The sequence below is a fragment of the Panthera leo genome, chromosome B2 (genome assembly GCF_018350215.1).
Source record: "Panthera leo isolate Ple1 chromosome B2, P.leo_Ple1_pat1.1, whole genome shotgun sequence".
NCBI lineage: Eukaryota > Metazoa > Chordata > Mammalia > Carnivora > Felidae > Panthera > Panthera leo.
The window spans coordinates 46,885,873-46,912,543 of record NC_056683.1 but is presented as its reverse complement, the minus strand read 5'-3'; the positions used below and the strand labels follow the sequence as shown (position 1 = coordinate 46,912,543).

The following is a 26,671-nucleotide window of genomic DNA, read 5'->3' as shown; positions in this document are numbered from 1 at the left end:
AATACTACTAAGCTATTTTAATGTTTCAACAACTTTTTGAAAAGGCATTTCTCACACTATTGTTCTCCAAAATCTTGTTCTTTGAGACATTAGTAGATGTTCTATGCAAAAAAGCAGTGTCAGTGAAGTGAATTTGAGAAATGCTCATATTACAGGCCTCTCTTTTGGTTCATGGTGTGCCTATTAGGATATTAAAGCCTCTGAGAAAAACACCAAAAACCTGTTTAATTTTATTTAATTCAGTTTTCACACTTACTAGTCCTTGGAACATTTTTTTCTTGGAATTCCCACTAACATCTCTTAAAATCAGCATTGAGTAACAACAGTTCATTCAAGATCCCTGATCTTCAGCTTCCAGGATCTACCTTCTTTTATTCCTTCTAGAAATTTGGGACACTTTTTGTCTCTGGCTTGTGTCAATATTTTAATCAAATTCTGGAAATTTTTAAAGGTCCATTCAAGTGTCACTTCTTCTTAGAAGGCATGGTCACCAATAATTTTGTTCCTCTATAAAATCTTTTCTTGACAGTTTGTCACAATCAGCCCAGAACTGGTTTAATACTGTGTATGTGTTTTCCTACTCTGATTAATGAATTCCCTTGTAGGCAAAACAGTAATGAATGCTTCTGTTGTTAATGGCATTGTGCCAGTGTTGCTTGGAAAATGGTTTGATTAACAAGGCACTCAATTCCTGAGACTTAACCTTGATTGATGAAAATGTGAAGCTCTTTGGAGGTCCTAGGATTGCAGTAATCGTATCTTCCCTCTTCAACTTCACGTCTTCTTAGGTACACTAGATTGTTCAAGAGACCATGAAACAGTATTTGTTAGAGAATTGCCATTTCAAAAATGTACACTTTATAGAACATTCTGAGTACAGAGATGTCACAAGCCTGCTTGGTTAACACATTTGATAATTCTCCAATCACACATTACTGTGTCAAATACCTTACTTATAATGCACAGATTGTGAATCACACCATAAATAGTTCAGTATATGACTTCAATACATTTTTACAATTTTGGCCATTCATGTTTTACCTATACCACTACTTATACACGGACTATGGGATAAGCCATGAATGAATAAGGAACACTCAGTAGAATTCACTTACAAGAGTGAATTTAAACAAAGGGGAACTGTCAAATACTAAACAAAGTTCTAACTAAAACTTTAATATTTACTCTGAGCCATGTAAGTTCACAATAATGCTACAATCCAATTTGTTATACTTGTGAGCGATGAAGTTGCTGTCTTCTAGAATGTAAGGAAAAGAGTCTTGTCAAATAGTTCCCATTTCCAATAGCACAACTGACAACTGTTAATATTATTTCACTTTGTAATAATTTAGGTTCTGTTACTATAAGTACGTATTTACTCTAAGTACTGATTCAGGGGAACACTGGATCAGGCAACTATATGTATTTTAGGGATGCCTTTTATCTTCGGTATTTATTAGGTCATTTGGGTGGTTAGGGGCCCTATAGAGAATTTGATGAAATATATGATAGAGCTTCTCTCAAGCACATGAATATACTGACAAACCCACCAAATTTAGCAAACAGTGAAGTCCTCCCTGAAGTTTTTAAGGATTACGGAATATTAGAATTACATGGTACTGCTCTATGGGACAGTAAGCCTATTATAAATTACAAAAATAATTATTCTGATCCTGCAAAGAAACAGTGGTAAAGTGAGTGTGCTATGCAGAACTAAAATAGCTTGACCTGGAATCACCTAGGAGTTTGCAAGAAAACCTTTGGATTTATAGCTCTGTCCATAAAGCCCATGTTGTTTTCATGTCTCATCTAACCTCTAAGTAGATGTACTACCACCAGCATAATATACAAAATACTCTGGGTACACAGAACTTACTATAAACCATACCAATATTCATCATAAGTTACTTAATTCCAATGAGGAATTTGCGTTGTCCAATTCAGTCTGCCAGTTAGTTGAGATAAACTTGAAGTCTAAATGAGATGCTATTTCTATAATGCTTTCAGAAATGATGGGGCCTTCCCATTATTGCAAGTATTATATATGTATATTTATCTTTGTTGTTTTTTGTTCTTTCAGCTTTTCAGTGTGTTTCCAGTTTTGGGGTTCCTCCTGAAAAGTCATAAGACAGTACTCAGGAACCAAGATGAATTATTTGCTTTTATAATGATTATAAAAGTGTTATTTCCTAGATTGTCAGCATAAATTTGACAAAAATGACCCAAGAAGTTTCACTGATGCCTTTCTGGTCAGACAGCAGGAGATCATGGTGTTTTGCTCAGGGGTTACCTAGGCCTATTGTGTATTATTTGGTTTAATTAATAGCATCTGGAGGAAAAATATTTCTTTCAAAGAAGAAGGATAGCTGGATTCAATTAAGTTAATCATGGTAGATTTGTACACTCCAAGACATGCTATTTAGTACATTCTGCATTCTCAAATATTTTCCACTGCTTTTCACATCACTCTCTGAAAAAAAAAAAAAAGGACATATACAAGATCCAAAATGTTAGCTTTTAGAATTAGTATAGTATTCCTTTTATTGCAATTGAAATATTGCAATATTTCACACAATATTGAAAATGTTTCAGTTGATTAACACAAGAAAGAGTATTTAATGCAGTTTTTTAAAAAAAGAAAGAGTTGAGCATATTCTAATCACTCGGGTAAAAACTAATTTCCAAGTGGCAAACAGCCTCTCCCATTGTTAGAACTATTTATCATTATTAAATTGGGGACATCGGGGACAGGCTTTATTCAAACACTCTGCACAGCACCCTCATAATGAAAAAATTCTACTGTATCGAGGAAAGAATGCAATGCATTGCTTTTTTAAGTTCATGTTAGGTTATTCACTATGATTGTCCAGTATAAAATTATTTCATCACTAATGATTCCTCTTCTCCTTTCAGGAGAAAAGACACATCTATTGCCCATTTCAGTGATGAAAATTTGGCGGCACTTGTTAGTAATCCGTTTGTGGCTAGTACAGAGACCACGGCCTCCACACTGCACTGGGAGCTTCTGCTCATGATGCGATATACTGAGGTCCAGAGTAAGTCTCCTAAGATTCAGAGCATTGCCTGAAGGAAGGACTCAGAAATCTCTTGGACTGGAAAAGGCAGAATTCTATGGCCACACTGGATACCTTTAATTTATGTCCTTGAGGACAGTGTATACCTTTAGTTTCTTTTTGACATAAGAAATTAGATTTCACTTCCTAAGCTTCCTGAGATGGTCTGCAGGTGTCACTCCAGGCCGGTCCCCAGAGGAACCTTGGGAATAGAGCCCTCGAGTGGAAGCAGTGCAGAGAAAAGATGAGTCAGGCAGAACTCGGAGAGCACCTGGGTTTGATTTTCACAAGGAAAGAAATGTGAGAAGATGGTTCCAATATCCCCTCCCACGCCAGACTCAAATCACTCTGCGTTTTATCCAGAAAAGGTCTGTGATGAGATCACCAAGCTTGTGGGGTCAGCCCGGCCTCGAACTGCACATCGAACTCAAGTGCCATACACAGAGGTGATCGTTCAGAAGTGCAGAGATTTGCTAATACCCTGCCCACAAGCTTACCTCATGCAACCACCACAAATGTTCTATTTAAAAATTACTACAGTCCCAAGGTAAGGGTTTAAGAAGGGGAAATGAGGGGAGAGGGAAAGGATGTCAGCTGCTCAAAATCACAGAAGCACTGAAATGAACTGTTAAAGACAATCTTGGCCTACCTTTCTTCCTTCCCACCCTCCTTTCCCTTTTTCCTCTCTCTCTCCCTCCCTCCCTCCCGTCCAACAAAAGGTAACTGAGTGTGTCAGTGTGTAAGTACACAAAATAGGTGGTAATTACTCTGTGCAACTTTATAAGGTATAGTTATTTTTATGTGGTAACTGAAGAAATTGGGGATCAGAAGGCTTAAGCGAGGTGGGTGGGTAAAAGGGCCAGATCCCAGGAAAGGCGTGCCTCCACTTAGAGCACTGTTTTCACCTCACAGGGCCCCTCCAGCCTCACTTCCCCCCTCACACAGAAACACCCCCCAGACCCTATGCTTGTCAATCTTACTACTTCCAGATGCATTCTTGTGCTTTCCACTGGCAACCTGAAGAAGTACGCACAGATCTTTGCTAAAAGTACACTGAAGGCAGGGATTGGCATAAGGTCATGGTATGCCCATGGCACTAATTCTTTTCCTTAAAACTAAATCTGCTTGCTGCTTCTGGGCCCATCCCTGCATGAATCCACAGGGGCCACAATGGCTGACATGAGAAAACAAATATAACCAATGTCAAAAAGAAGAAAAAGAGACGACCAAGGAAGCTATAATAATGGCAGGATTTCAGGGTGTCTAACACTCCTACCCATACTACTGGCTGTTAGTCCCTTGGTTTCACTGAGCCCCAGTGGAAATAATTTAGCATACTTGTTACGAGGAGGAAAAAAAATCCACAATGCCCAGGTATATGTAATTATAAATAAAAAACAAACAAACAAACAAAGCAAGGAATGTTTTAAAACAAAACACTTTATTTTTAAAAAGTTTTTTAATGTTTATTTATTTTTGAGAGAGAGGGAGAGCATGATCAGGAGAGGTGGAGCGGGAGAGAGGGAGGGAGGGGGAGAGAGAGAGAGAGAGAGAGAGAGAGAGAGAATCCAAAGAGGGCTCTGAGCTGACAGCAGAGAGCCCAATGTGGGGCTGGAACTCACAAACTGTGAGATTATGACCTGAGCCGAAGTAGGATGCTTAACCGACTGAGCCACCCAGGCGTCCCCAAATAAAACACTTTAAAGCAGTTGTTTGCTTTTTGTGACTCAAAAACTATACAGATTCATGTGATAAAACAGCTAACCACAATGATAGTATTCCAAAACTTTCTTAAAGAGGAGGCTATGATTAAGGTGAAGCAGTAAACATTGTCCTTAATTTAGGGACAGGCTTTTCCTCTTATTCTCGTTTTATTTTTATTTTTCAGAATACTCTTTCCTGTATCACAATTAAACTTCCTTTCTTTGATGGCCCTATGTTGTTTCATAGCCTGTGGCAAGATGTGGAAGGGGGGTAGCTGACTTTTAAGAGTTTGTTTTGAGGGGCCTGTTAAGTTTGTTCACTATCACAGTCCCTGGGGGTAATAGAGCAAAACTTCACTGAGCCTCAAACCTGCCAGGAACTGCACCCAGTTTTAAGGCTCACAGTCACCACATGAGGACTGTTTAACTCCCTTCCTATAAATTTAGAAACTGGGACATATCAAAAGTTAAATAACATGCCGTTATCACATAGCAAACACAGGACTACGTAAGAATTTATTTCCAGTTCTGAGTGCAAGACTCGTGTCTTGTAGTAGGTACAGAACAAAAACTTGGTTGAGTAAATGAATGTTCCACGCTCCATCTTAAACTCCGCCCACTGCCCCTCCACTTTCCCTCCTCTCCTATCCTTCTAGAACACACTGTTTCTGAAAAATTGCCAGCCGAGACCTTCACGCATCTTTAAAGAGCCACCATTTTAGGAAGGTATTTAATCTCTGTCATTAATAACCCTTCTCTTTCTTTTTTTTAACGTTTATTTATTTTTGAGACAGAGAGAGACAGAGCAGGAACAGGGGAGGGGCAGAGAGAGAGGGAGACACAGAATCTGAAACAGGCTCCAGGCTCTGAGCTGTCAGCACAGAGCCCGACGCAGGGCTCAAACTCACGGACCGCGAGATCATGACCTGAGCCGAAGTCGGACGCTTAACCAACCGAGCCACCCAGGCGCCCCAACCCTTCTCTTTCTAGGGCACTGAGGTCATCACTTTGCTGACCTCGGTACTTTGTGATCAAACACAGTGGGAAAAACCCAACACATTAAAAAAATTTTTTTTAACGTTTATTTATTTTTGAGACAGAGAGACAAAGCATGAATGGGGGAGGGTCAGAGAGAGGGAGACACAGAATCTGAAACAGGCTCCAGGCTCTGAGCTGTCAGCACAGAGCCCGACGCGGGGCTCGAACTCACGGACCGCGAGATCATGACCTGGGCCGAAGTTGGACGCTTAACCGACTGAGCCACCCAGGCGCCCCCCAACACATTTAATCCTGAACATTTCATCAGTTCTACTGGAAAGTTTATCAAGAAAGAAGCTTTCATGCACTTCTCAGTGGGTAAGGTCTCCTACTTTGAAACAGGTGGTTTAAAAAAATCTGGAGAGATTCTGCCTTGTCTGAGGATTGTGCTTAGGTTTTGTATTTTTTTTTCCATGTGGCACTAAACATAAGAAAAATGGGAAAGTGGAAAAAGACTTTCCTCCCCAGGCTTTAAATTGGCTGTTAAGACATTAGGCATTGGAATGGTATTTTCTTAAGGAATCCTTGAAGATTCCATGCGGCTGAGGCTAGTGTAGAGCCTTGGGAATCTCATGAGAAAGTGTAGCAAGGGTGACAATGTGCAACTCACTTCACTCCAACCAGAAAAGCTTTGCTTCAATATGTGTAAATACCTATGTTTCTCTTAGGATTTCTTGACTAGGAGAGGGAGGGAGGGGGCTTAGGAAAGGGAAGAGAGAAGAGCTTTCCACAAGAGTATATGTTGGAATCCAAGGAACTAAATGACTTTATAATTGTCTGGATCCCTAAGAACCTGAAATGAATTCTTCATTCCTGGAAAAGAATCTTAGAAAAACTATAAACCATAAGCAGTTTGTCACCGTGTGCCTTTCTACTTAAACAACAGCTTAGCATTCACTCCAGATACCCATTCAGTGATAGGTAAACAGCAGTCACCCAAAAGATAGACTTTCCTTAACTACTGATGACTCAGGGATACAGAGAGAGACAGAGTACAATGCATGCTCCAATTTTTTACACACACACACACACACACACACACACACACACACACACACACACAGGATGATATACAAGAAAATGTAGTAATGACTCCTGATTTAAATAAAAACATAATATCACATTTGGAAACAGAGTGAACAGAAATGAAAAATAATCTACGTGTAATTCACAGTGTTGTGAGCTCAATTTTTCTTAACGCTTCCCTGCATTATATTTTGGGGGGAAACAAAAGCCGTGGAAACAAACGATAATCTCTGGAGGGTTCTTCAGCTACATACTTCTAATTCTGAACCCTCATTTTGTAAGTGGAGAGATGGAGCAGTTAGTTTCTCACACATAAAGGTTTCTTTCCTAGTCTCCTTTATCAGACCTTGGATTTACTGATGTTTATGTTTATAGAGAAGAAACTGATGTTCAAGTTTAAACAGAAGTTTTACTCCCCTTAAAACCCCCTTTTCTCCATAAACAACAATTACTTTTACGCTGACCAACACTGTCTCCAGGTCCTCTGTGGTTTCTCACACACCTGGACCTGGAAGCTTCTTTGGACTATGAGACAAGCAGTAGTAGTTCAGAATTTGGCAGAGAGGCCCATCTTCAAACAATTTTGCCTCAGGAATTCTAAACATCTCCAGATATACTGTGTGTGTGTGTGTGTGTGTGTGTGTGTGTGTGTGTGTGTGTGTGTTTTCCTGCTTTAGGACATCTAGGAGTATTGATACTCTTTTTTTATCCTAGGCAAACAAATGGAAGTATCCGTAGAGTATAATAATCACAAAACTATCACCATAAGAAAACATATCATAAAACCAGTTTTGAGTGCTAAGTCCTCATGTTCCTTTAAGTTGTGGTGAAGTCACTCTTCCCCAGTTCTTTTCTTATCACTTCTTCCTTACTTTATTGAGATAGAGATGTTGCTCTCTGGAGGCCTCATTTGATCTTTGATCACCATCACTCTTAACTAATTTTGCATACAGCATTTCTTTTTAAGATAAACAAGATCATTTGCTATGTTTTCACCGATTTATCCTTAAAAACAAACGAAAATGATACATACTTTGTCTTGTTGGGCAGCTAGACTCTTAACCTTGAAACTGAATAAGCCTAAATATAGGGTAGATAATTCACACCCTAAGTTGCATTACATACCCATTTAGATGACACCACTCAATCATACTTTTCATTCTGGGCAGGTGGGAAAATCTGATCCCAAAAGGCAGATTAGGTGTTCCTTCCATGGGCTCCCTCAACACCCTATTATAGCTTGTGACACTGTTAGATTTACCTGTTTCCTTGTTAGGCTCACTTACTGGGCAGGAAGCCCCTTGGGAACAATAGTCTCACAGCCAAGTTTAATTAAATACCTGTATCTTGTTGACATTGCACATGCATTGGTGGATTGAACTGTTAGCTTTCATTCAATAAACATTTTTAGACAGAAGTAGTGGCCTTTCACCCCTAAAAATCTTGCCTTGCTACTAGGCACAGTGAAAAAATACCCCCCACCACCCCATTTGTGGAGTTAATCTGGTTCCTGGAAGTCCTATATAAACCAAAGTACTACTTTACCCTGTGTTGTAAATTATCTACATTTAAATATTTCTCTGAACTTCGAAGACTTTTGTGACTCAGTATACTTGTGAGTTATTTTACAAATTAAATAAATAAACAACAACAAAAGAAATCTAGCTGGCACGTGCGTGGCTCAGTAGGTTAAGCGTCCGACCAGCTCAGGTCATGATCTCACGGTTCATGAGTTCGAGCCCCACGCCGGGCTCTGTGCTGACAGCTCAGAGCCTGGAGCCTGCTTCAGATTCTGTGTCTCCCTCTCTCTCTGTCCCTTCCCCTGCTTATACTCTGTCTCTCTGTCTCTCTCAAAAATAAATAAATATTTTTTTAAAAAAGAGAAATCTAGCTGGACTGTCTACAACATTTTACTGGCAGGAATGCAAAGTATCAGGCTTAGGATTTATAGACTCTGGAGGCAGGGACGAAAAGACTTGGTTGGGCCTTCTGAAGGACTAGAAGCAAAAACTTGTAATAATGCTACATCTCAGTCAAATATGTCATCTTTGTTTTATAATATAACCACAAACTCATTAAATTTGAGCCAGAAAAAAAAGGTGCCATCCTCAACACAATATATCTTAAGAAATGTATATAAACATTAAGCCTCCTGTTTTTTTTTCTTTAATAAAAAACTTACCGAGAAGACTTCCTTCCTCAATTTTAACTGACCCCACTTTTCAGATACCTTGACATTTTCTCAAATAAGTCATGTTCCAAAAGCAACCAAGTCTCTGTTCTTAAAATGCTTCAGCATGACCTACTGTCTACTTATCCTTTGGCCTCAGGCCTTATATTCCCTAACTCATGCTCTATGTTCTGGTCAGAGTCAAAGTTTTTTCAGCCCTGAAATATATCACGACCCCTTCCACATCTCACCCCATCTTTTTCTGGCTGACTTCTTCTCACCCTTTGCATAGGAGCTGTCTATGCAGCTTTGTGAGAGATACAAAGCTCTCACACAAAGGAGGAGTCCTCCCTGGCCCTTCAAATCACATTGGGTACCTTTATTATCTGTTCTCATGACACACTTGGCTTTACCTGCTGTAGCATTTTTCACATTGAAATGTTAATGTTTATTTAGCTGCCCATCTCCCTCTTGGGAGCTCATAAGGTAGGTAGCATGTGTAGTTAATTTTGTATTTCCGGGGCTTAGGAAGAGTCCATGAGGCTCAGAAGAGGTACATTCTAAAGTAGGAGAAATCACACATGGACAGCTTTTGTCTTTGTCCAAATTGTGGCTCAGATTTTTGTGCTCGTATATCTTATAATCCTCCACCATGTCCATCTCTACAGGTCTCCAGATGTGCGTTGGTGAGTCACTGGCCAAGATGGAGCTTTTCCTGTTCTTCACCAGCCTCATGCAGAAGTTCGCCGTCCATCCATCCCCTGAGGTCTCCCATCTAGACCTGGACCTAACCCCTGACATTGGCTTTACCACTCAACTCATGCCTCACAAGATATATGTTCTGCTCTGAGCCTAGGCTCTGCAATACAAGATGCAGCCCTAGTTCTTGATGTGCCAGCTTCCCTTTTCTGCATTTTGCCAGCCATGATATTCTGCCAAGCACTTCAGCTTTATTTAAATCATCAGCCACATTATCACAGAGGGTTCTGAGTTCCTGTGCTAATCAATGTAGTGGAAACCACCTTACTGCCATTCTCTAAGACAGAACATTGGCACCTAGAAACTTCACTTCCTGCTCTAAGGTCTTTCAAGTCAAATCTGTCCTTTTCTTCCAGGGGATAGGACACATCTAAGTATCACCAATCAATCGTTTTAATTGGTTTGCTCAGGAAAACAATATAATGCTTTGTTCTAGAATGCCCAAGAACACCTTCAAAATTGCAAGGAAGAAAATTAAACTTAAAAAAATTTTTTTTAATATTTATTTATTTTTGAGAGAGAGAGAGCATGAGCAGTGGACGGGCAGAGAGAGAGGGAGACACAGAATCCAAAGCAGGCTCCAGGCTCTGAGCTGTCAGGCACAGAGCCTGACGCAGGGCTTGAATTCACGAGCTGTGAGATCATGGCCTGAGCCGAAGTCAGACATTTAACCAACTGAGCCACCCAGGGGCCCTAAGAAAATTCAACTTTTGAGTGAGGAGCACACTAAGCATAAGACATTGGCTTCATTCTGTGAATAACCAAAAAGGGAGGATTAATAGCAGATAATTGCTTACGAGTACTGCCAGTTTGCTGAGCTCAGAAAGCGAATTCCTCTGCTCTGACATAACTGGAACTTGCAGACCCCAGTCCCCTGTGTTCAGTGCTCTGAAGTCCCAGTGAAGGCACATGCAAGCAACACGGCTGCAGAATAACAAAATCATCGGCAGTTCCCAAGACACAAAAACCATCTTCAGTTTTTATGGAGTCAAATGTATGTCCCCATCATCAACATAAATGGTTCTCCCCTGCTCTTACCTGATCCCTGTCAGAGCAAAACTGGCACTGGATAAAGTTATGCCATGAAGCAAGACTTTAAGGCTACTGCAATAGAGAAAAGATGCCAGAACTTAGTCTGAACTCAACTCTGCTGAAACAAGGCGGGGAAGAGTTTTGAAGTGTCCTGGTGAGCGAGTAGAAGAGCACAGGTGATGTTTAGTGTGGAGGCTGATCAATGGCATGTGTCCCCTACTCTGAGTTACTTCTTAACTTGCACATTTTTTCTCTAGGATTAGGCCATGAGTGTTTGCTAACTAACAGCATCCGTTGAAGCCAGACTTCTACCCTCCCATGGGGACTGGAGACAGGGGTGCTGTCTTCCTTGATAATTACATTTCAAAGAGATGGGTTCCAGGTCCTTGCAAAAGACATCCTTGGGTTGTAAATCTGGCAGGAGGCTCTTTTTTTTTTTTTTTTTTAATAATTACAACTCAAAGAGGGCAGAGAAAGAATTGATGTGAAAGTTTTCTAAAGTAAATGCCCTAAGAAAATGGAAGGCAGGAACTAAAGTCAGGAAAAAGCTGGTCTAAAGCTTAGTCAAACTGAGAGGAATGTTACGTCCTTCTTGGTCATCCCCCAAGCAGCACTGTACACAGAGTCCTTTTAGAAAGAGTCAGATGGGGAATATTCAGGTTCCCCGACTTTGTTGAACTAAATAAAGCCGCCAATGCCAAAAGAAATAGGACCTGTTAATTTTAACTTATTGTTTGAACACATTCAAGAAGTAGCAGCATTTTCTGAGTTACACTTAGTACCTAACTGGTGTACAATAATATATGTTAAATCTCCATCCAAAGTCAAAATTAATTTGTGGACTGCTTTCACTCATAGAGGGGAAAGACACAATTTTGATTAGAGATCAGGAAATATGAGCTTCAATTCCAAACCTTTAGTCCCCCATGTTTGTGACTTTATGACCACATGTTGGCAGTGGCATACTTAGTGAATCTGGCACCAAAAAGAAGTTAATTTTTAAAACCAGCATAAGTTGGGAGAACTGGACAGCAACATGCAGAAGAATGAAACTAGACCACTTTCTTACACCATTCACAAAAATAAACTAAAAACTGGATGAAGGACTTGAATGCGAGACAGGAAACCATCAAAACCCTAGAGGAGAAAGCAGGAGAAAACCTCTCTGACCTCAGCCGCAGCAATTTCTTACTTGACACTTCTCCAAAGGCAAGGGAATTAAAAGCAAAAACGAACTATTAGGACCTCATCAAGATAAAAAGCTCTGCACTGCAAAGGAAACAATCAACAAAACTAAAAGGCAACCAATGGAATGGGAAAAGATATTTGCAAATGACATATCAGACAAAGGGCTAGTATCCAAAATCTATAAAGAACTCACCAAACTCCACACCTGAAAAACAAATAATCCAGTGAAGAAATGGGCAGAAGACATGAATAGACATTTCTCTAAAGAAGACATCCAGATGGCCAACAGGCACATGAAAAGATGCTCACCGTCACTCCTCATCAGGGAAATACAAATCAAAATCACCCTGAGATATCACCTCATGCCAGTCAGAGTGGCTAAAATGAACAAATCACGAGACTATAGATGCTGGAGAGGATGTGGAGAAACGGGAACCCTCTTGCACTGTTGGTGGGAATGCAAAATGGTTCTGCCGCTCTGGAAAACAGTGTGGAAGTTCCTCAAAAAATTAAAAATAGATCTACCCTATGACCCAGCAATAGCACTGCAGGGAATTTACCCAAGGGATACAGGAGTACTGATGCATAGGGGCACTTGTACCCCAATGTTTATAGCAGCACTCTCAACAATAGACAAATTATGGAAAGAGCCGAAATGTCCATCAACTGATGAATGGATAAAGAAATTGTGGTTTATATACACAATGGAGTACTACATGGCAATGAGAAAGAATGAAATCTGGCCTTTTGTAGCAACGAGGATGGAACTGGAGAGTGTTATGCTAAGTGAAATAAGTCATACAGAGAAAGATACCATATGTTTTCACTCATATGTGGATCCTGAGAAACTTAACAGAAAACCATGGGGGAGGGGAAGGGGAAAAAAAAAGTTACAGAGAAGGAAGGAGGCAAACCATAAGAGACTCTTAAAAACTGAGAATAAACTGGGGTGCCTGGGTGGCTCAGTCGGTTGCGTGACCGACTTCGGCTCAGGTCATGATCTCACAGTTTGTGGGTTCAAGCTCTGCATTGGGCTTTGTGCTGACAGCTAGGAGCCTGGAGCCTGCTTCAGATTCTGTGTCTCCCTCTCTCTCTGCCCCTTCTCCACTCATGCTCTGTCTTTCTCTGTCTCAGAAATAAACATTAAAAAATTAAAAAAAAAAAAACCTGAGAATAAACTGAGGGTTGATGAGGGGTGGGAGGGAGGGGAAAGTGGGTGATGGGCATTGAGGAGGGCACCTTGTTGGGATGAGCACTTGGTATTGTATGGAAACCAATTTGACAATAAATTCCATCTTAAAAAAATAAATAAAGTTAAAAAAAAACCAGCATGAGAAAAGAATGTTCAGCAATAGTCATAAAGTAAAACAAAGAACTTTGATCCTTTGGTTAGTCTAATGATTTGTGTAAATAATTGTCAAGTAACCTTTAATAAAACTGAAGTATCTGCAAAAGAAACAACTACTAAATTACACCACTCATGCAATGTTTTATTTTCTTGACTCATTCTTTAGTTTTAAAATAATGAATAAAAAATAAATTTAATGTTAAATACATTATCAGAGTCCAGTAAAAGTTTATGTATGAACTAAATTTGCAGTTATCAAACAAAAACTATTACATTTTACTGTTTTCTTATTTTAAATTTTACACATAATATCACATGAAGCGTCAGAACTGAAGTAACTCAAGTTCATTTTCTTAATCACTATAATTGCTCTGTTAATGTTTATATTGAATCTTGAAATGCAGGAATATATAAGGGTTGGAGACAAAACGTGCACTCCCAGTGAGCTGAAAGTATTCAGAACCCTTAGGAATTTACTCTCAAAATGAACACATGTAGTTGATTCCACATGCATGTGTGAGAGAGAGATATTAGGGGGACAACATTGAAGAGTTCTTTAAATGATCTTCCTCACAAAAAAAAAAGAAAACTTTTAATGTGTTCATTTCAAGCTTACACTTGTATTATTCAAATTCAAGCAGTAATCAGGAATTTTTTAGAAGTTAGATCAACAATAGAATTTTTTTAGAGAGGGGTATTCTATCACTAAACACTTGGTGATGATAAAAAGCAGATAGACTTTTAGTTCAGGTTTATCCCTGTTTTAACAGCTCTAAAGATGACACACAGCTTTTGTTTTGCTCCTCAGGCCAAGTCTTTGGCATGTCATTAATTACAGGTCACAGAATCTCCTTTCTTCCACTCAAACATGTTTTTAAGTTCACTTATTTATTTTGAGCGAGAGAGAGGAGCAGGGGAGGGCAGAGAGAGAATCCCACCAGGCTCCACACTGTCAGCAGAGCCCAATGTGGGGCTCGAACTCACAAACTGTGATATCATGACCTGAGCTGATATCAAGATTTGTACGTTTAACCAACTGAGCCATCCAGGTGCCCCCTTCCATTCCAACATTTTGATTATAGAATTATTTCACTTGTACATTTGCACATTTTCCCACTCAGTTATGTTGGGATGGAAAGACTGCATAACCTAGTGTAATACTGTATGCTAATTATACTACAATTAAAAAAAAAAAAAAAAAGAAAGAAAGAAAAGAAGGACTGCAGAGCCTGAACCATATAACCTCAGGGATTTGCATTAATACTGAGGCTGGCTTGGAAAGTCCACAGGTAATCTCATGGCTTCTCTGAGACACGGAGACCAGCTGTCAGAGAACCAATCTTTACAGAAATTGACTGTGTACCGAAGCCCTTGCTGAGAGCTGTCTTGGTTTCGTAAAAAGTATCTGGTGTCCATTATACTCCCCCACCCTTCTCCCAAGTAAGCTGAATTTGGGAATTCAATTATATCCACTTTTCCAAAAACCTAGTAAACTTTCGAAACAACTTCAAAGTCGTAAGATTTTTTTTTTTTTTTTTTTTTTTGAAGTTGGACGTGTGCCTAAGGATAATAGAGTGGGTATAGAATCAGCTTTAAGACTCAGGGTTTTGGGCCTGGGGCAGGTTGTCTAACAAACCAGGCTTAAGATCAGGCTTATGCACCCAGCAATCTCAGTGACCACTGGGAAATCCACATGCCCAGGTAGACTTTACACAGCCCTTACCTCAGTAAGGAGGCACTAATCCATTATACAGCATTTTGGGTCCCAACAGTCAGGGCTGAACTATGCCAAAGCATATTTCACCCCCATAAAGAAACTACTTGCAATGCTGTACTCTGGATGTTTCTAAGAAATAAATATAATGTGATTATCTCCAAAAAAGAATTCTGTGACTGGACCTTCCAGAATTCTGTGACTAGGTCTTCTGGTGTCTAATTCTGTCTTCAAGATTGTCCTAAAATTAATGAAAGACTGAATATAAAAGTGGACAATGGCCAGGCCATGTATGATAATATGTGAAAAAAGACAGAAAAGCATCTTAGTAAAAGCCACTGGTTTGGTTTTGATATGATTTCTTGTGTTGTATGTGTTCTGTTGTGTTATAAAAGACTGAAGCCTGGGTTAGGATAAAAAGTGAACTAAACAGTAATAATAACACAGATAATAGTAATATTATTCTAATAGCTAATATTAAGCATTTTTGTTGTTCCAAGTATTTTTAACTTACTCCTGGGGGAAAAAAAACCAAACCTTATGATGTTGATATTATTTATCTGGTTGTAGAACTATGACCACAATTTGTAAAGCAAATAGCTTGGGAACCACAGCCTCAGCAGCAATCAGCCCAGAAAGATCAGAACTTGGTCAGTGACTGCCAGCTTCCCTTTTTTTTTTTTTGGTACCCTTCTAGCGCAGGATACACCAGAGAAAGCCCCAAGCCAAACATACAAGAAGTCTCTCTAAAAATAATTTTTTTAATGTTTACTTATTTTGAAAGAGAGAGAATAAGCAGGGGAGGAGTAGAGAGAGAAGAGAAAAAATTCCAAGGGGGCTCCAGGCTCAGAGTGGGGGCCAGACTCAGAGCTCCTTCTCACAACTGTGAATCACAACCTGAGCAGATATCGAGAGTCAGTGGCCAACTGAGCCATCCAGGCGTCCCAAAGAAGTTTTTTTAGATAGCCCATCTCCAGCTTCTCTATGTTAATAGTTTCCAATCAGAGCATATATGAAGCCTTTTTTTCACTACTGTCAAAGAAAAATTATACCAGACAGAATGGAACAGGCAAGGAAGAATTTATTTAACACTGATAAATAACTTTAAGAATTTATTGCAATAGGAGAGAGAAGATGAACTGAATTAAACTCAACTCCTTTGAAATAAAAGGTGACAGAGTTTTTAAGCACTGGGGTAGGTTAGTGGAAAAGTACTGGGGGGCACTGAGAGGAGGGTGGTCAATTCAATTAGGCCCTCTTGTTTGCTAATTGATACTTATTAAGGTAGGCTCTTACCTTCTCCCAGACACTGGAAGTTAGGAGCCCTATCTTTTTTTTTTTATTACATTTCCAAGAGATGGCTCCCAGATCCTTGAGAAAGATGTTCTCCAGATGTAAAAACAGACACGAAGTTGAGAGATTTACATGCCAAAGAGGCAAAGAAAGAATTGACAATTTCAAGTTTTGTAAAGAAAATGCTCCAAGGAGGGGCACCTGGGTGGCTCAGTCGGTTAAGCGGCCGACTTCAGCTCAGGTCACGATCTTGCGGTCCGTGAGTTCGAACCCCGCGTAGGGCTCTGGGCTGACAGCTCAGAGCCTGGAGCCTGCTTCCGATTCTGTGTCTCCCTCTCTCTCTACCCCTCCCCCGTTCGTGCTCTGTCTCTCTCTGTCTCAAAAATAAATAAACGTTAAAAAAAAATTAAAAAAAAAAAAAGAAAATCCTCCAAGGAAAGGGAGGTCAAAAGCTTACACTCAGAAAGCAAGCTGTCTGGTTTAGTCAAGCTGGGGGTAACATTAAGGTCATCGTGGTTACTGTAAAGCATTCCCACTGCCCTGCCTGCCTTTGCTTCCCTGCCCAGTGCCAAGTGAGGCGGGCTAATTCCTTTCCTACACCGAACTCTAAATAAAGAACGTCTGCCCGTCCAGTTTTGCAAAGGCTGCAGTCTCCCCAAAAGTATTCATTCTATCATAACACTTTGAAATCTGAGTTTGAATTTAAAGTTAATTCCAAGCCTCAAAGCAAGCAAGTCTAACGTTTCGTTGGTCACTATTGGCAGAACAGTGCCTAAGAACGGATTATAACTTCTTACTCTTTCCAAAGTAAACAGTACTGTGTCACCTCTTATCTTCATCTGGAGAAGTTACAAAGATTTGCCCTCCTTAATTAAAGAGCAAAGTACCCACTAGAGTTCTAAACAAATCAGGGTGTTCAAGAGTCAAGGCCTTTGTTTTCTTATCTGAATCACTGATTCGTGGATTCAAATTCAGGCTCCACCTTCCTCCCCAACCCCTTGCAATTCATTAACAGGAGACCTGACTCAGCCTGTAGAAGTGTTGAAATTGTGTTTTCCTTAATGACTTCCTGCCCTTCCTCCCTTAAGGGGTTTTTTAAGTACTGTCTCACATTCTTAGGTAATAAAAGAACCACATTTCTGAACTCTAATAATCAATGTTTCATTATGAAAACCTCTAGACTAATGACTCTTTAAAAAAAAACCACAGATTTTTAGAGATCTCCTTGCCAATTCACGAATCAATATATACCTCACTCTTTTGTAATCTCTAAATGCCTCTGTAATTCTACAAAGTGTTATTTCCATGGCATTGTTAACAATTGTTAATGGGGAATAGAGAGAAAATGAAAACGTTTTGGTTTTTGTGACAAAGTAGGACACAGAACTACATACAGCATATATATCAGTACTTCTCAAACTTTAATGTGAGCCACCCAGTGGTCTTGTGGGAATACAAATTGTGATTAAATATTTAGAATTGTGATTAAACATTTAGACTGGGGCCCGAGATTCTCCAAGTCTAAAAAAAAATATTCTTAGAGATGCCCATGCTTCTGGTTCACCCTGAATAGCATCACTATATCTTAGTTTATGTAGTTGACGATACTCAGATTTTATAATTGCTTATGCCAAGAAAAGTATAGTTCTGTAGGTATGGATATACACATAAAAAATAAAGTAAATAAAACAAGACTGGAAATGTATCAGATATGAACAGATTTGGGGTCATGGGTGAATTTTTGTTTCCTTTTACTCCAGTTTTCTTTTTCCTTGCAAACTATTTCCTCAAACTTTTCTGCAGTGAATATAACTTCTTTTAACAGGAAGATTTGTCTTTCTTTCTCCTTTTTATAAGCAAAAAGGCACATAAAGTATTGGTGATAAAGAACAAGAACAGCAAGTCAAATGTAATGCATGTCAAAGTTGGCGAAGGATGTAGACAAAGGTTTTAAGAGAGGACAACACTTGCCTAATGGGGACAAAGGTTTTAAGACAGGCCAACACTTGCCTGATGGAACTTATGTGATATTTGCCTTATGGTCACTTGAGTGGCCACGGGGCTTCTGGAAGTCCTTGCTATGATTCATCCACCTGAGACAATTATAGATGATCATATTTTCCAGCAAGGTGGTGGTAAGACCAAACAGCCAACACCCAGCCATTCGCAGAGATTTCTTAGTATTGAGAATGCTCAAATTTCACTTTGGATTCACTCCCAGGACACTGTGAATGGGAAAAGACTCAGGCTCCTCACTCAAGAGGGTTCTGTTTGGATATTGAAAACCTGTGCAGCTAATTCAACAGTGCTTCAACTTACTACTTCGTATCAGGGAGACCTCGGTTTAATTAGAAAATCTGTAAGCGCATTGTAGGCAGTCAACAAGAAGGCTGGCAAGTGCTTTAAAAATAACCTTTATTTTAGGGGCACTTGGGTGGCTCAGTTGGTTAAGTGGCTGACTTCGGCTCAGGTCATGATCTCACAGTTCATAAGTTCAAGTTCCACATTGGGATCTGTGATGACAGCTCAGAGCCTGGAGCCTGCTTCCGGTCTGTCTCCCTCACTCACTGCCCCTCCTCTGCTCACACTCTGCCTCTGTTTCTCAAAAAAATAAAAATAATTTTTACTTGAGATAAAATTAACGTAAGTATACTTGGACTAAAAGAGTTAAGCTGACTTGAATAAATACATTTTTGTCAGAAAGGAGGTAAGATTAAAACGGGTATCTATTCTGCTTCTCTGGGACAATAGGGCATCAGATTTAAAACTCTAAGGGGAAACTAACCTGACACCTAAAGAAAGCATTCAAAACTCCTACAAAGGGGAACTAAGCAGACTTGAAACCTCTTCAAAGACTGTCAAGCATGATGCACCTTAGGCCTTTGAATCAAGATGTGGAGGTCATTTCTAAGAAATTTAAGGATGTACCTGAAATAAGTTTAAGCAAAAACCAGAGATAAGTTTTTTCTTTCAGGAATGCATAAGTCAATAAAAATCAGTGGTTTGGATCACAGGATTCCTGGTGTTGTATGCCTTCAGCTGTTTTTCTTATTAAATAAAAGAATGGTTAGGATGAAAGTGAACTAAACAATCACAACACTAATAATAACAGCTAACTCAGCATTTTTACTGTGCCAAGCATTATTCTAAGGTTTCTTCATTTAACTTAATCCCAGGAAAAAAACTTTATTATGAGGTTGATGCTATTTATTATTCCTACTTAACAAATAAGGACACAGAGGCACATAGAGATTAAGCACTTGTCCAAAGTCACAGTAAGAAATGGGACAGTTTTGAACCCAAAAGCTGAACTTCAGAGTTTGCCTCCATACAGAAGGCAACAAAATGACATTTTGGTCAATGTTGAGGAGGCTTTCCTTGCTGACTGTAAATTCAATGTTCAGTCACCTGGGTCACATAATGACTCACAACCAAATTCATTAAATTAATTTTCAGTCCTGAAAACTGTCTACCAAAGAAATTTAACCTCACATAGGGGCCAGACAAGTTTGTTGGAGTAAAGGATAATTCACTTTATGGGGCTTATATTACCCTTTCTATCTACCAAGCAGCTTTGAACCGAGATGAGGTCAGGTGCTGAATTCTTCTCTCCAGTGTGGGTCTCATGGTCCTAAGAACTGCCAGTGGTGATCCTCCAGCCAAAAGACCTTGTAGGACTCTGGGGCATCAAGGTGATTCTAGCACCTTCCATAAACATGAGTCAGAAAACCCAGGATGCTCTGTCATGTTTTGACTCCCTACAAGTAAGTTCCTCTGAAGGCCATTCTCAAACCTTTAGAAGGGAGATTGTATTCTTACCTACTTAATAAGTGTATGCAATTACTAGCTGTGTGACCTACCCAAGCCACGTGGTCTCTATACCTAGGTTAGGTCATCTGTAAAACAGGGATGTATCTTACCTATCTTGTCTGCCAGGAGGCAAGAGGATCAGATGATATCTGAGGACATTTCAAGCTCTAAATTGAAAATAAAGGGCAAAGAGGGAGGAATGAGGTAGGGGGCCCTGTTCAACAGTTTACTCCTCAAAAGCCAGGAGTCCCATTTGTTTTGTTCATTCTTGAAGTAACCAAAGACTCCTTCAACACAGCTGAAGTCCAGCAGTACATCTTTGCTTCTCACTGATCTCCAAACCAGGCCACACTACTAAAGAGTTCATGACAACAGTATTTAATAAAAAAAGAGGAACAAATAAAATGAGTTATTTCAATAGCACCAGAAAAAATTTCTTTCTTTTCCAACACATCAAGAGAGACGTATTTTCAATCCAGTCTTGCATACAAATGTTATTAATAAGGAGCTAAGGACATGAGTAAGACACACAAATCATGTAAAGCAAACTATACATTATCTACCTTGAGATCCGATTTATCTACCGTATTTAAAACTTTAAAATAAATAACAACCAGATAAAAAGTATTTTTACTAGACTAAATACTTTGGAGTATAAAGCCCATTTAAATGGCATCTCACCTTCAAAGCTGGGCCTTCTGTTCTCCCTCTTCTTTTCCTAGTTTTGTTTTTTTTCCCAACACTTAATGAAATAAAAAAGAAAAATGTGCACATCAGAAGAAAGTAAAAAGAAAATATTTTGTTTACTTGGTACTTTAATTTTCCCATTTCTTTTTACTTTACTTTTCAGCTTTAAAAGAAGCCGCTCTCCTCTTCTACTCCCACCCCCTTTAGGGGGCAGACCTCAAACTGCACTTCTGGTTTTAGTTCTTAGAGAGATCACGGAGGCAGCAAAGAGATCAATTGAGATGTATTGCAAAATGAGACTTAACAAAAGCATTTTCTTATTTCAAAAGGCTCACATTTTACCAATCTGAAAATACCTTTCCTGCCCCTCTTCTAAATGACTTAGGTCCCCAGGCCGTCACAGTATTTAAGACACAAAGGAGGTATTATGTTGCTCACTGTTCTTCATTCTGTGTGGAGTAACATCCGCCTCCCAGAAGCGCTGCCTCAGTCTTTCAAAAAGTCCTTCCGTTGGATAACTACAGGCTGGCGTTCCCAGGAGAGAATTTTTCTTTTCTTAAGGATTATTGCTCAACCACCTGCTCGCAACATTCCTTAGGCTCTCCTTTCCTGTTTCATATCCTCGGGCAATCAAGTCCTCGGGGACCGCGAAGTGACCTCTCCGCAGCGTGGACGCGGGGTGCCTCCCCCCAAGGGGAGAGAGCCCGGGGTTCTCGGGGGGCCTGGCGCCCCACAGCCGGCTTCATTCCCTGTTGGTGCGAAACGTGATCGCGGTCATGGAGTGCTCCTCCGTGCGCCTGGTCATGCGGCCCTGCGTCCAGGCGGTCCACAGGACTTCCTCTGTTACCTGATAGTCCACGATCCGCACGAGCACGGACTTGGGCGGGGCTGCGGGGTCCTGCGGCGGGGCTCCGAACGGAGAGTCTACACGGCTGCCAGAAATTCCCTTTTTTCCCGGAAAGAGGGAAGGGCAGTTGGGTTCCCGGTAGTCTCCGGCCGCCTGGAAGAAGTCCTCCTCACCGGCCGCTTCTTCCCGCGCAGGGTCCCCTGGAGTCCCCAACCATCTCTCTGGGTGCAGAAGAAAGAGCACTTTCTCTCTGACCCAGGGCTCACAGTCCAGGTTCTCCGCCACCGGGCGGTTCTCGGGAGCGCCGCCCCGGCTTCCGCTCGCCCCCGCAGTCGCCGCGGGATTCCGGGAGCCAGGAGCCAGGGGAGCCCCGCGCCCCACGTCTCGCGGAAAGGACCCGGCGCGCCCCAGGCTGCGGGGAGCGCCCGCGAGATTCTCAGGCCCGCTCTCAGGCCCGCGGGGACCCGGGGCCCCGGGGCCGGGGCCCCCCAGCCCGGTGGGAGGCTCATTCATCCGTCGGCCCTTTCAGCGGTTCCGGCAGCAAACTCCCACTGAGCTGGGGAAAGCGCGGGCCGCGCGGGCGCTGGGTGTGGTCCCGGGGCCGCCCGCCTCGCCCCGCCCCGCCCACGGCCAGCTGGGTGCAGACCCCGCCTCCTGCAGCTCGGCGCCTCCCGGCGCGTCCACCTGGGGCCGCCTAGCTTGATCTCCCCGCAGGCGCTTCTCTTTCTTCTTCTTACTCTCGGCCCTAGCCCTGCTGCTTTTTTCGTACTTCTCTACCCCTCTTACATCCCAGTTGTATTCTGGTTCCCACCTTCTGCTTTTCTACAGGGCAGAGGCGCAAAAGACACCCTCGCACAGCGCCCCCCTTGAAGTACCCGCGACGAGGCGCCCTCTTCTTCCCAACGACACGCCTCCAGGTGAAGGAATAGGGAAGGTTGTTTTGGTTTTGCTTTAATTATCTGAGTTAATCAAATGCTGTGAAAACGGTTTCGTGTCCACTCCAAATCCATCCCCATCATGCTGCCAACATTATTGAATGTGGATCTAGGGATCAGGCTAGAAAAGTTGAAGCCTTTGAGAACGCGGCTTCTGGTGGGGTTGTTCTTCTTTTGGGATGCCAGGATCTGCAGGACAGTGGTCGCTTCTATCTTCATTTTGGCTATAATCGATGCTTATCCTGCGAAGGGGGTTAGTGCTTTGCATGGAACAAAAACAAAACAAAAACATCACTAAATGAACGTCTTCAGGATTTAAAATTTGGTGTTTGCGTCATTTTTGTATTTTTTTATTTTTGTAGAACAAAGATCAAGGTGTCTTTTTTTTTAAGTTTATTTATTTGTTTTGAGAGAGAGAGTATAAATGGGGAGGGGTAGAGAGAGCGAGAAAGGGAATCTCTGCACTGTCAGTGCAGAGCAGGATGCAGGCTCGAACTCACAAACCGTGAGATCATGACCTGAGCTGAAATCAAGAGCCTGAGGTTTAGCCAACCAAGCCACCCAGGCACTCCTCATTATTTTTTAAATCTATACCTTTACTCCTCCACTCCCTTTCTCTTTCACCCCAGCGGTTAAAAAAAAAGTATATATCTGAAGTTCTGAAGGAAAAAAAAAAGTATGTATTTCTGGGTAGACTTTTGGAATCTTCTCATTGGCCACCTGCTGACACCCTCATCCTTGACTAGGGTTAATGGGGGAAACTAGCTCATGGAGAAAGGGGAGGTCAGTTTGTGATTGCCAGTCCATCCTTAGTAACAGGTGCTTGTTTTACTAGAAAGTGCTCACTGTTTTCCTGTCTACTTAAGTAAAAATGACTGGGATGGTGGAAATTTCTACCCATATCTGAAGAACCAAGTGGTGTGCTTAAAGAGATATTTTGGAAAGAGAGGACCTTCTGCTGTTTATGAAGTCATTCATATGTATATGAGTGTTGGAGGAGTGAGAAAACCTGGGTCAGATCTGGCTGAAAAGATGCCTGACCTTGGGCTGGTTACTGCTAAATGACAAAGTTGTTAAATGTTTTAGACAAGAATTGTTCTAAGCACTCTATATATTTAAATTCATTTATTCTTCATGATAGACTAAGCAAGTAGTACTATTACTCTAGTCTCCTTGAGAACTTTGAAGAACAAGGTTAAATTTTTGTCCAAGGTCAAGCACCAATAAACAGTGGAACCAGGATTCTAGCATGTTTTAATGCTTCTTCCTATTTCCAGTTACTCCTGTTTTAAGCCTACAACTTCATGTTCTTTTCTGTTCATTTACTTAACCACTAATTACTGAGTGTGTGGGAAATGTCAGCCAATATTCTAGGTGATGGGGACATCTGGGGGAACAAGCCAAATTGCTTGTCCTCTTGAAGCGTTCATTCTTCAAACCCTATGTCCAAAAGTAGGATATAATACCTTAACTTTAATGTACATGAAAATCTCCTGATGATTAATGTCTTACCCTACTCTCAGCAATTCTGTTCTTATAGAGTTGGATAGCACTCAGAATATGGATTTTGAGCAAGCCCCCCAGTAAATCTGATGCTCGTAGTCCATGGACAGCATTAGGAGAAACATTACCAAAAATTCATATAGATAAGCTCTAGGCCTTTTTTGCTGCTTTCAAGTGGCAATAACACTGAATTTCCCTTCCCTGCAGGAAATTGAGAGAATTTCAATGAAAGTGTCTATATTCTTTTTTCTTTTTCTTTGTAGTTTATTTTTATTTGTTTTGAAAGAGAGAGAGAGCAAGAACTTGGGGTTGGAGGGCAGAGAGAGAGAGAGGGAGAGGGAGAGTATCCCAAGCAGGCTCTGCACTGCCAGTTCAGATTCCTCCCCACCCCGTTGATGTAGGATGTAGGTAGGGCTCCATCTTATGGCCCTGAGATCATAACCTGAGCCAAAATCAAGAGTCAGAAGTTCAATAGATTGAACCAACCAGGTGTCCTGGTGTCGGTATTCTGAGGGAAGTGTAATGGAAACCACAAGTTTTATGACTTTTTATTTTATTTTATTTTATTTTATTTTTTGCCTTTGGAGATTGGGTGAGGGATTAGAATGGGAATGTAAAAGGGGGAAAACTTAATTGCTGAGAACTGAGGCAGATTCACCCAACATGTGGCACCTGAATTTCTAGATGTCAAGAAATATGTATTAATGCATAAAGAATATTCACAGGAAATGCAGAATAAATTAAACTTCAAAGAGATAAAGTCTAAAAAGAATATAAAACAGAGAAATAGGCAGTGTGCCTCCAGAGTAGTGGTGTCTGCTCTGTTTTAATATCTCATAGTGCCTAAAAGACTGAGAAGGGGTGCTAAAGTGAACCCATTTACTTCCTCTCTGAAGTGCCTACAACACTTGCAAATATACAGCCATGGAGGGGTAGTAAAACAATTTATATCCTGGGGTCTGAAAAGTGGTGGCATACTCTATACCGTGGTAAGGTCAAAAGAAGCCTGTCATTACTAATCCAATCTCCCAGGCACCAGTCCCTCTCATTTTGCCTGTTAGATTCAGAAGTTATTTTCAATACTAATGATATAGTATCACTCTCAGTTATTGTACTACTTCTGCTGTTAGAAGGTTTACCCTCCACTTGCAGGCTTAACCCCTAATGTTTCTATCTCAAGAAATGGGGTCTTTAGGAAGTAATTAAGGTTAAGTGAAGTCATAAGGGTGGGGTCTGAAAGGACTTAAAAGAAGAAGAGAGATCTGCCCACCTCCCCACCTTCCCTGTGAGGACACAGCAAGACAGTGGCCATCAGCAAGTCAGGAAGAGAGCTCTGGCCAGAACCTGACGGTGCTGGCACTCCAATCTTGGACTTTCAGCCTCCAGGACTATGAGAAAATACATTTCTATAGTTAAGCCACTCAGTCTATGGTATTTTGTTAAGGTAATATAAATTGACTAGTATATCTACTTCAAATGATTTAAGGAAAATAGGCTTTATCGTAAGGATACCGTTGTGTTTTTTTATATGAAATTTATTGTCAAACTGGTTTCCATACAACACCCAGTGCTCATCCCAACAGGTGCCCTCCTCAATACCCATCACCCACCCTCTCCTCCCTCCCACCCCCATCAACCCTCAGTTTGTTCTCAGTTTTTAAGAGTCTCTTATGTTTTGGCTCCCTCCCTCTCTAACCTTTTTTTTTTTTTTTTCCTTCCCCTCCCCCATGGTTTTCTGTTAAGTTTCTCAGGATCCATATAAGAGTGAAAACATATGGTATCTGTCTTTCTCTGTATGACTTATTTCACTGAGCATAACACTCTCCAGTTCCATCCAGGTTGCTGCAAAGGGCCATATTTCATTCTTTCTCATTGCCACGTAGTACTCCATTGTGTATATAAACCACAATTTCTTTATCCATTCATCAGTTGATGGACATTTAGGCTCGTTCCATAATTTGGTTATTGTTGGAAGTGCGGCTATAAACATTGGGGTACATGTGTCCCTATGTATCAGCACTCCTGTATCCTTTGGGTAAATTCCTAGCAGTGCTATTGCTGGGTCATCGGGTAGTTCTATTTTTAATTTTTTGAGGAACCTCTACACTGTTTTCCAGAGTGGCTGCACCAGTTTGCATTCCCACCAACAGTGCAAGAGGGTTCCCGTTTTTCCACATCCTTGCCAGCAAGGGATACTGTTGTTAAGAAGAGCTCACAGGGGGCGCCTGGGTGGCTCAGTCAGTTAAGCGGCCGACTTCAGCTCAGGTCACGATCTCGCGGTCTGTGAGTTCGAGCCCCGCGTCGGGCTCTGGGCTGATGGCTCAGAGCCTGGAGCCTGCTTCCGATTCTGTGTGTCCCTCTCTCTCTGCCCTTCCACCATTCATGCTCTGTCTCTCTCTGTCTCAAAAATAAATAAAAACGTTAAAAAAAAAAAAAAAAAAAAGAGCTCACAGATTTGTTGGGAAAGCGGGAATACCAGACTTTAAAATGGGTAGGGATCCAAGCTGTTGTGGAGGGATAGGAAGTTGGTACTGTAGGAACAGG

At 41.0% G+C, this 26,671-nt stretch overlaps 1 protein-coding gene across 6 annotated transcripts; it reads right to left on the bottom strand.

Annotated features, from left to right (window-relative positions):
* On the bottom strand, window positions 1-22,457 carry CB2H6orf141 (chromosome B2 C6orf141 homolog). Of its 6 annotated transcripts, none has more exons than XM_042939020.1 (4): window positions 21,281-22,457; window positions 20,837-20,897; window positions 3,182-3,345; window positions 1-793 (listed from the first exon to the last, which is right to left on the bottom strand). In XM_042939020.1, the coding sequence occupies exon 1, from the start codon at window positions 22,200-22,202 to the stop codon at window positions 21,585-21,587; it is 618 nt and encodes a 205-aa protein (XP_042794954.1). In that variant the 5' UTR covers window positions 22,203-22,457; the 3' UTR covers window positions 1-793; window positions 3,182-3,345; window positions 20,837-20,897; window positions 21,281-21,584. The 6 variants fall into 6 exon arrangements, with proteins under 6 accessions (XP_042794954.1, XP_042794956.1, XP_042794952.1 ...); XM_042939018.1 differs by lacking the exons at window positions 1-793; window positions 3,182-3,345 and adding exons at window positions 18,905-18,940; window positions 20,266-20,322; XM_042939021.1 differs by lacking the exons at window positions 1-793; window positions 3,182-3,345 and adding exons at window positions 18,929-18,946; window positions 20,266-20,322.
* Window positions 22,458-26,671: the final 4,214 nt, after the last annotated feature.

What these genes read in the sequence shown, in the direction of transcription:
- CB2H6orf141 (XM_042939020.1), bottom strand. Translation starts at nt 22,202, where the DNA reads ATGAATGAGCCTCCCACCGGGCTGGGGGGCCCCGGCCCCGGGGCCCCG.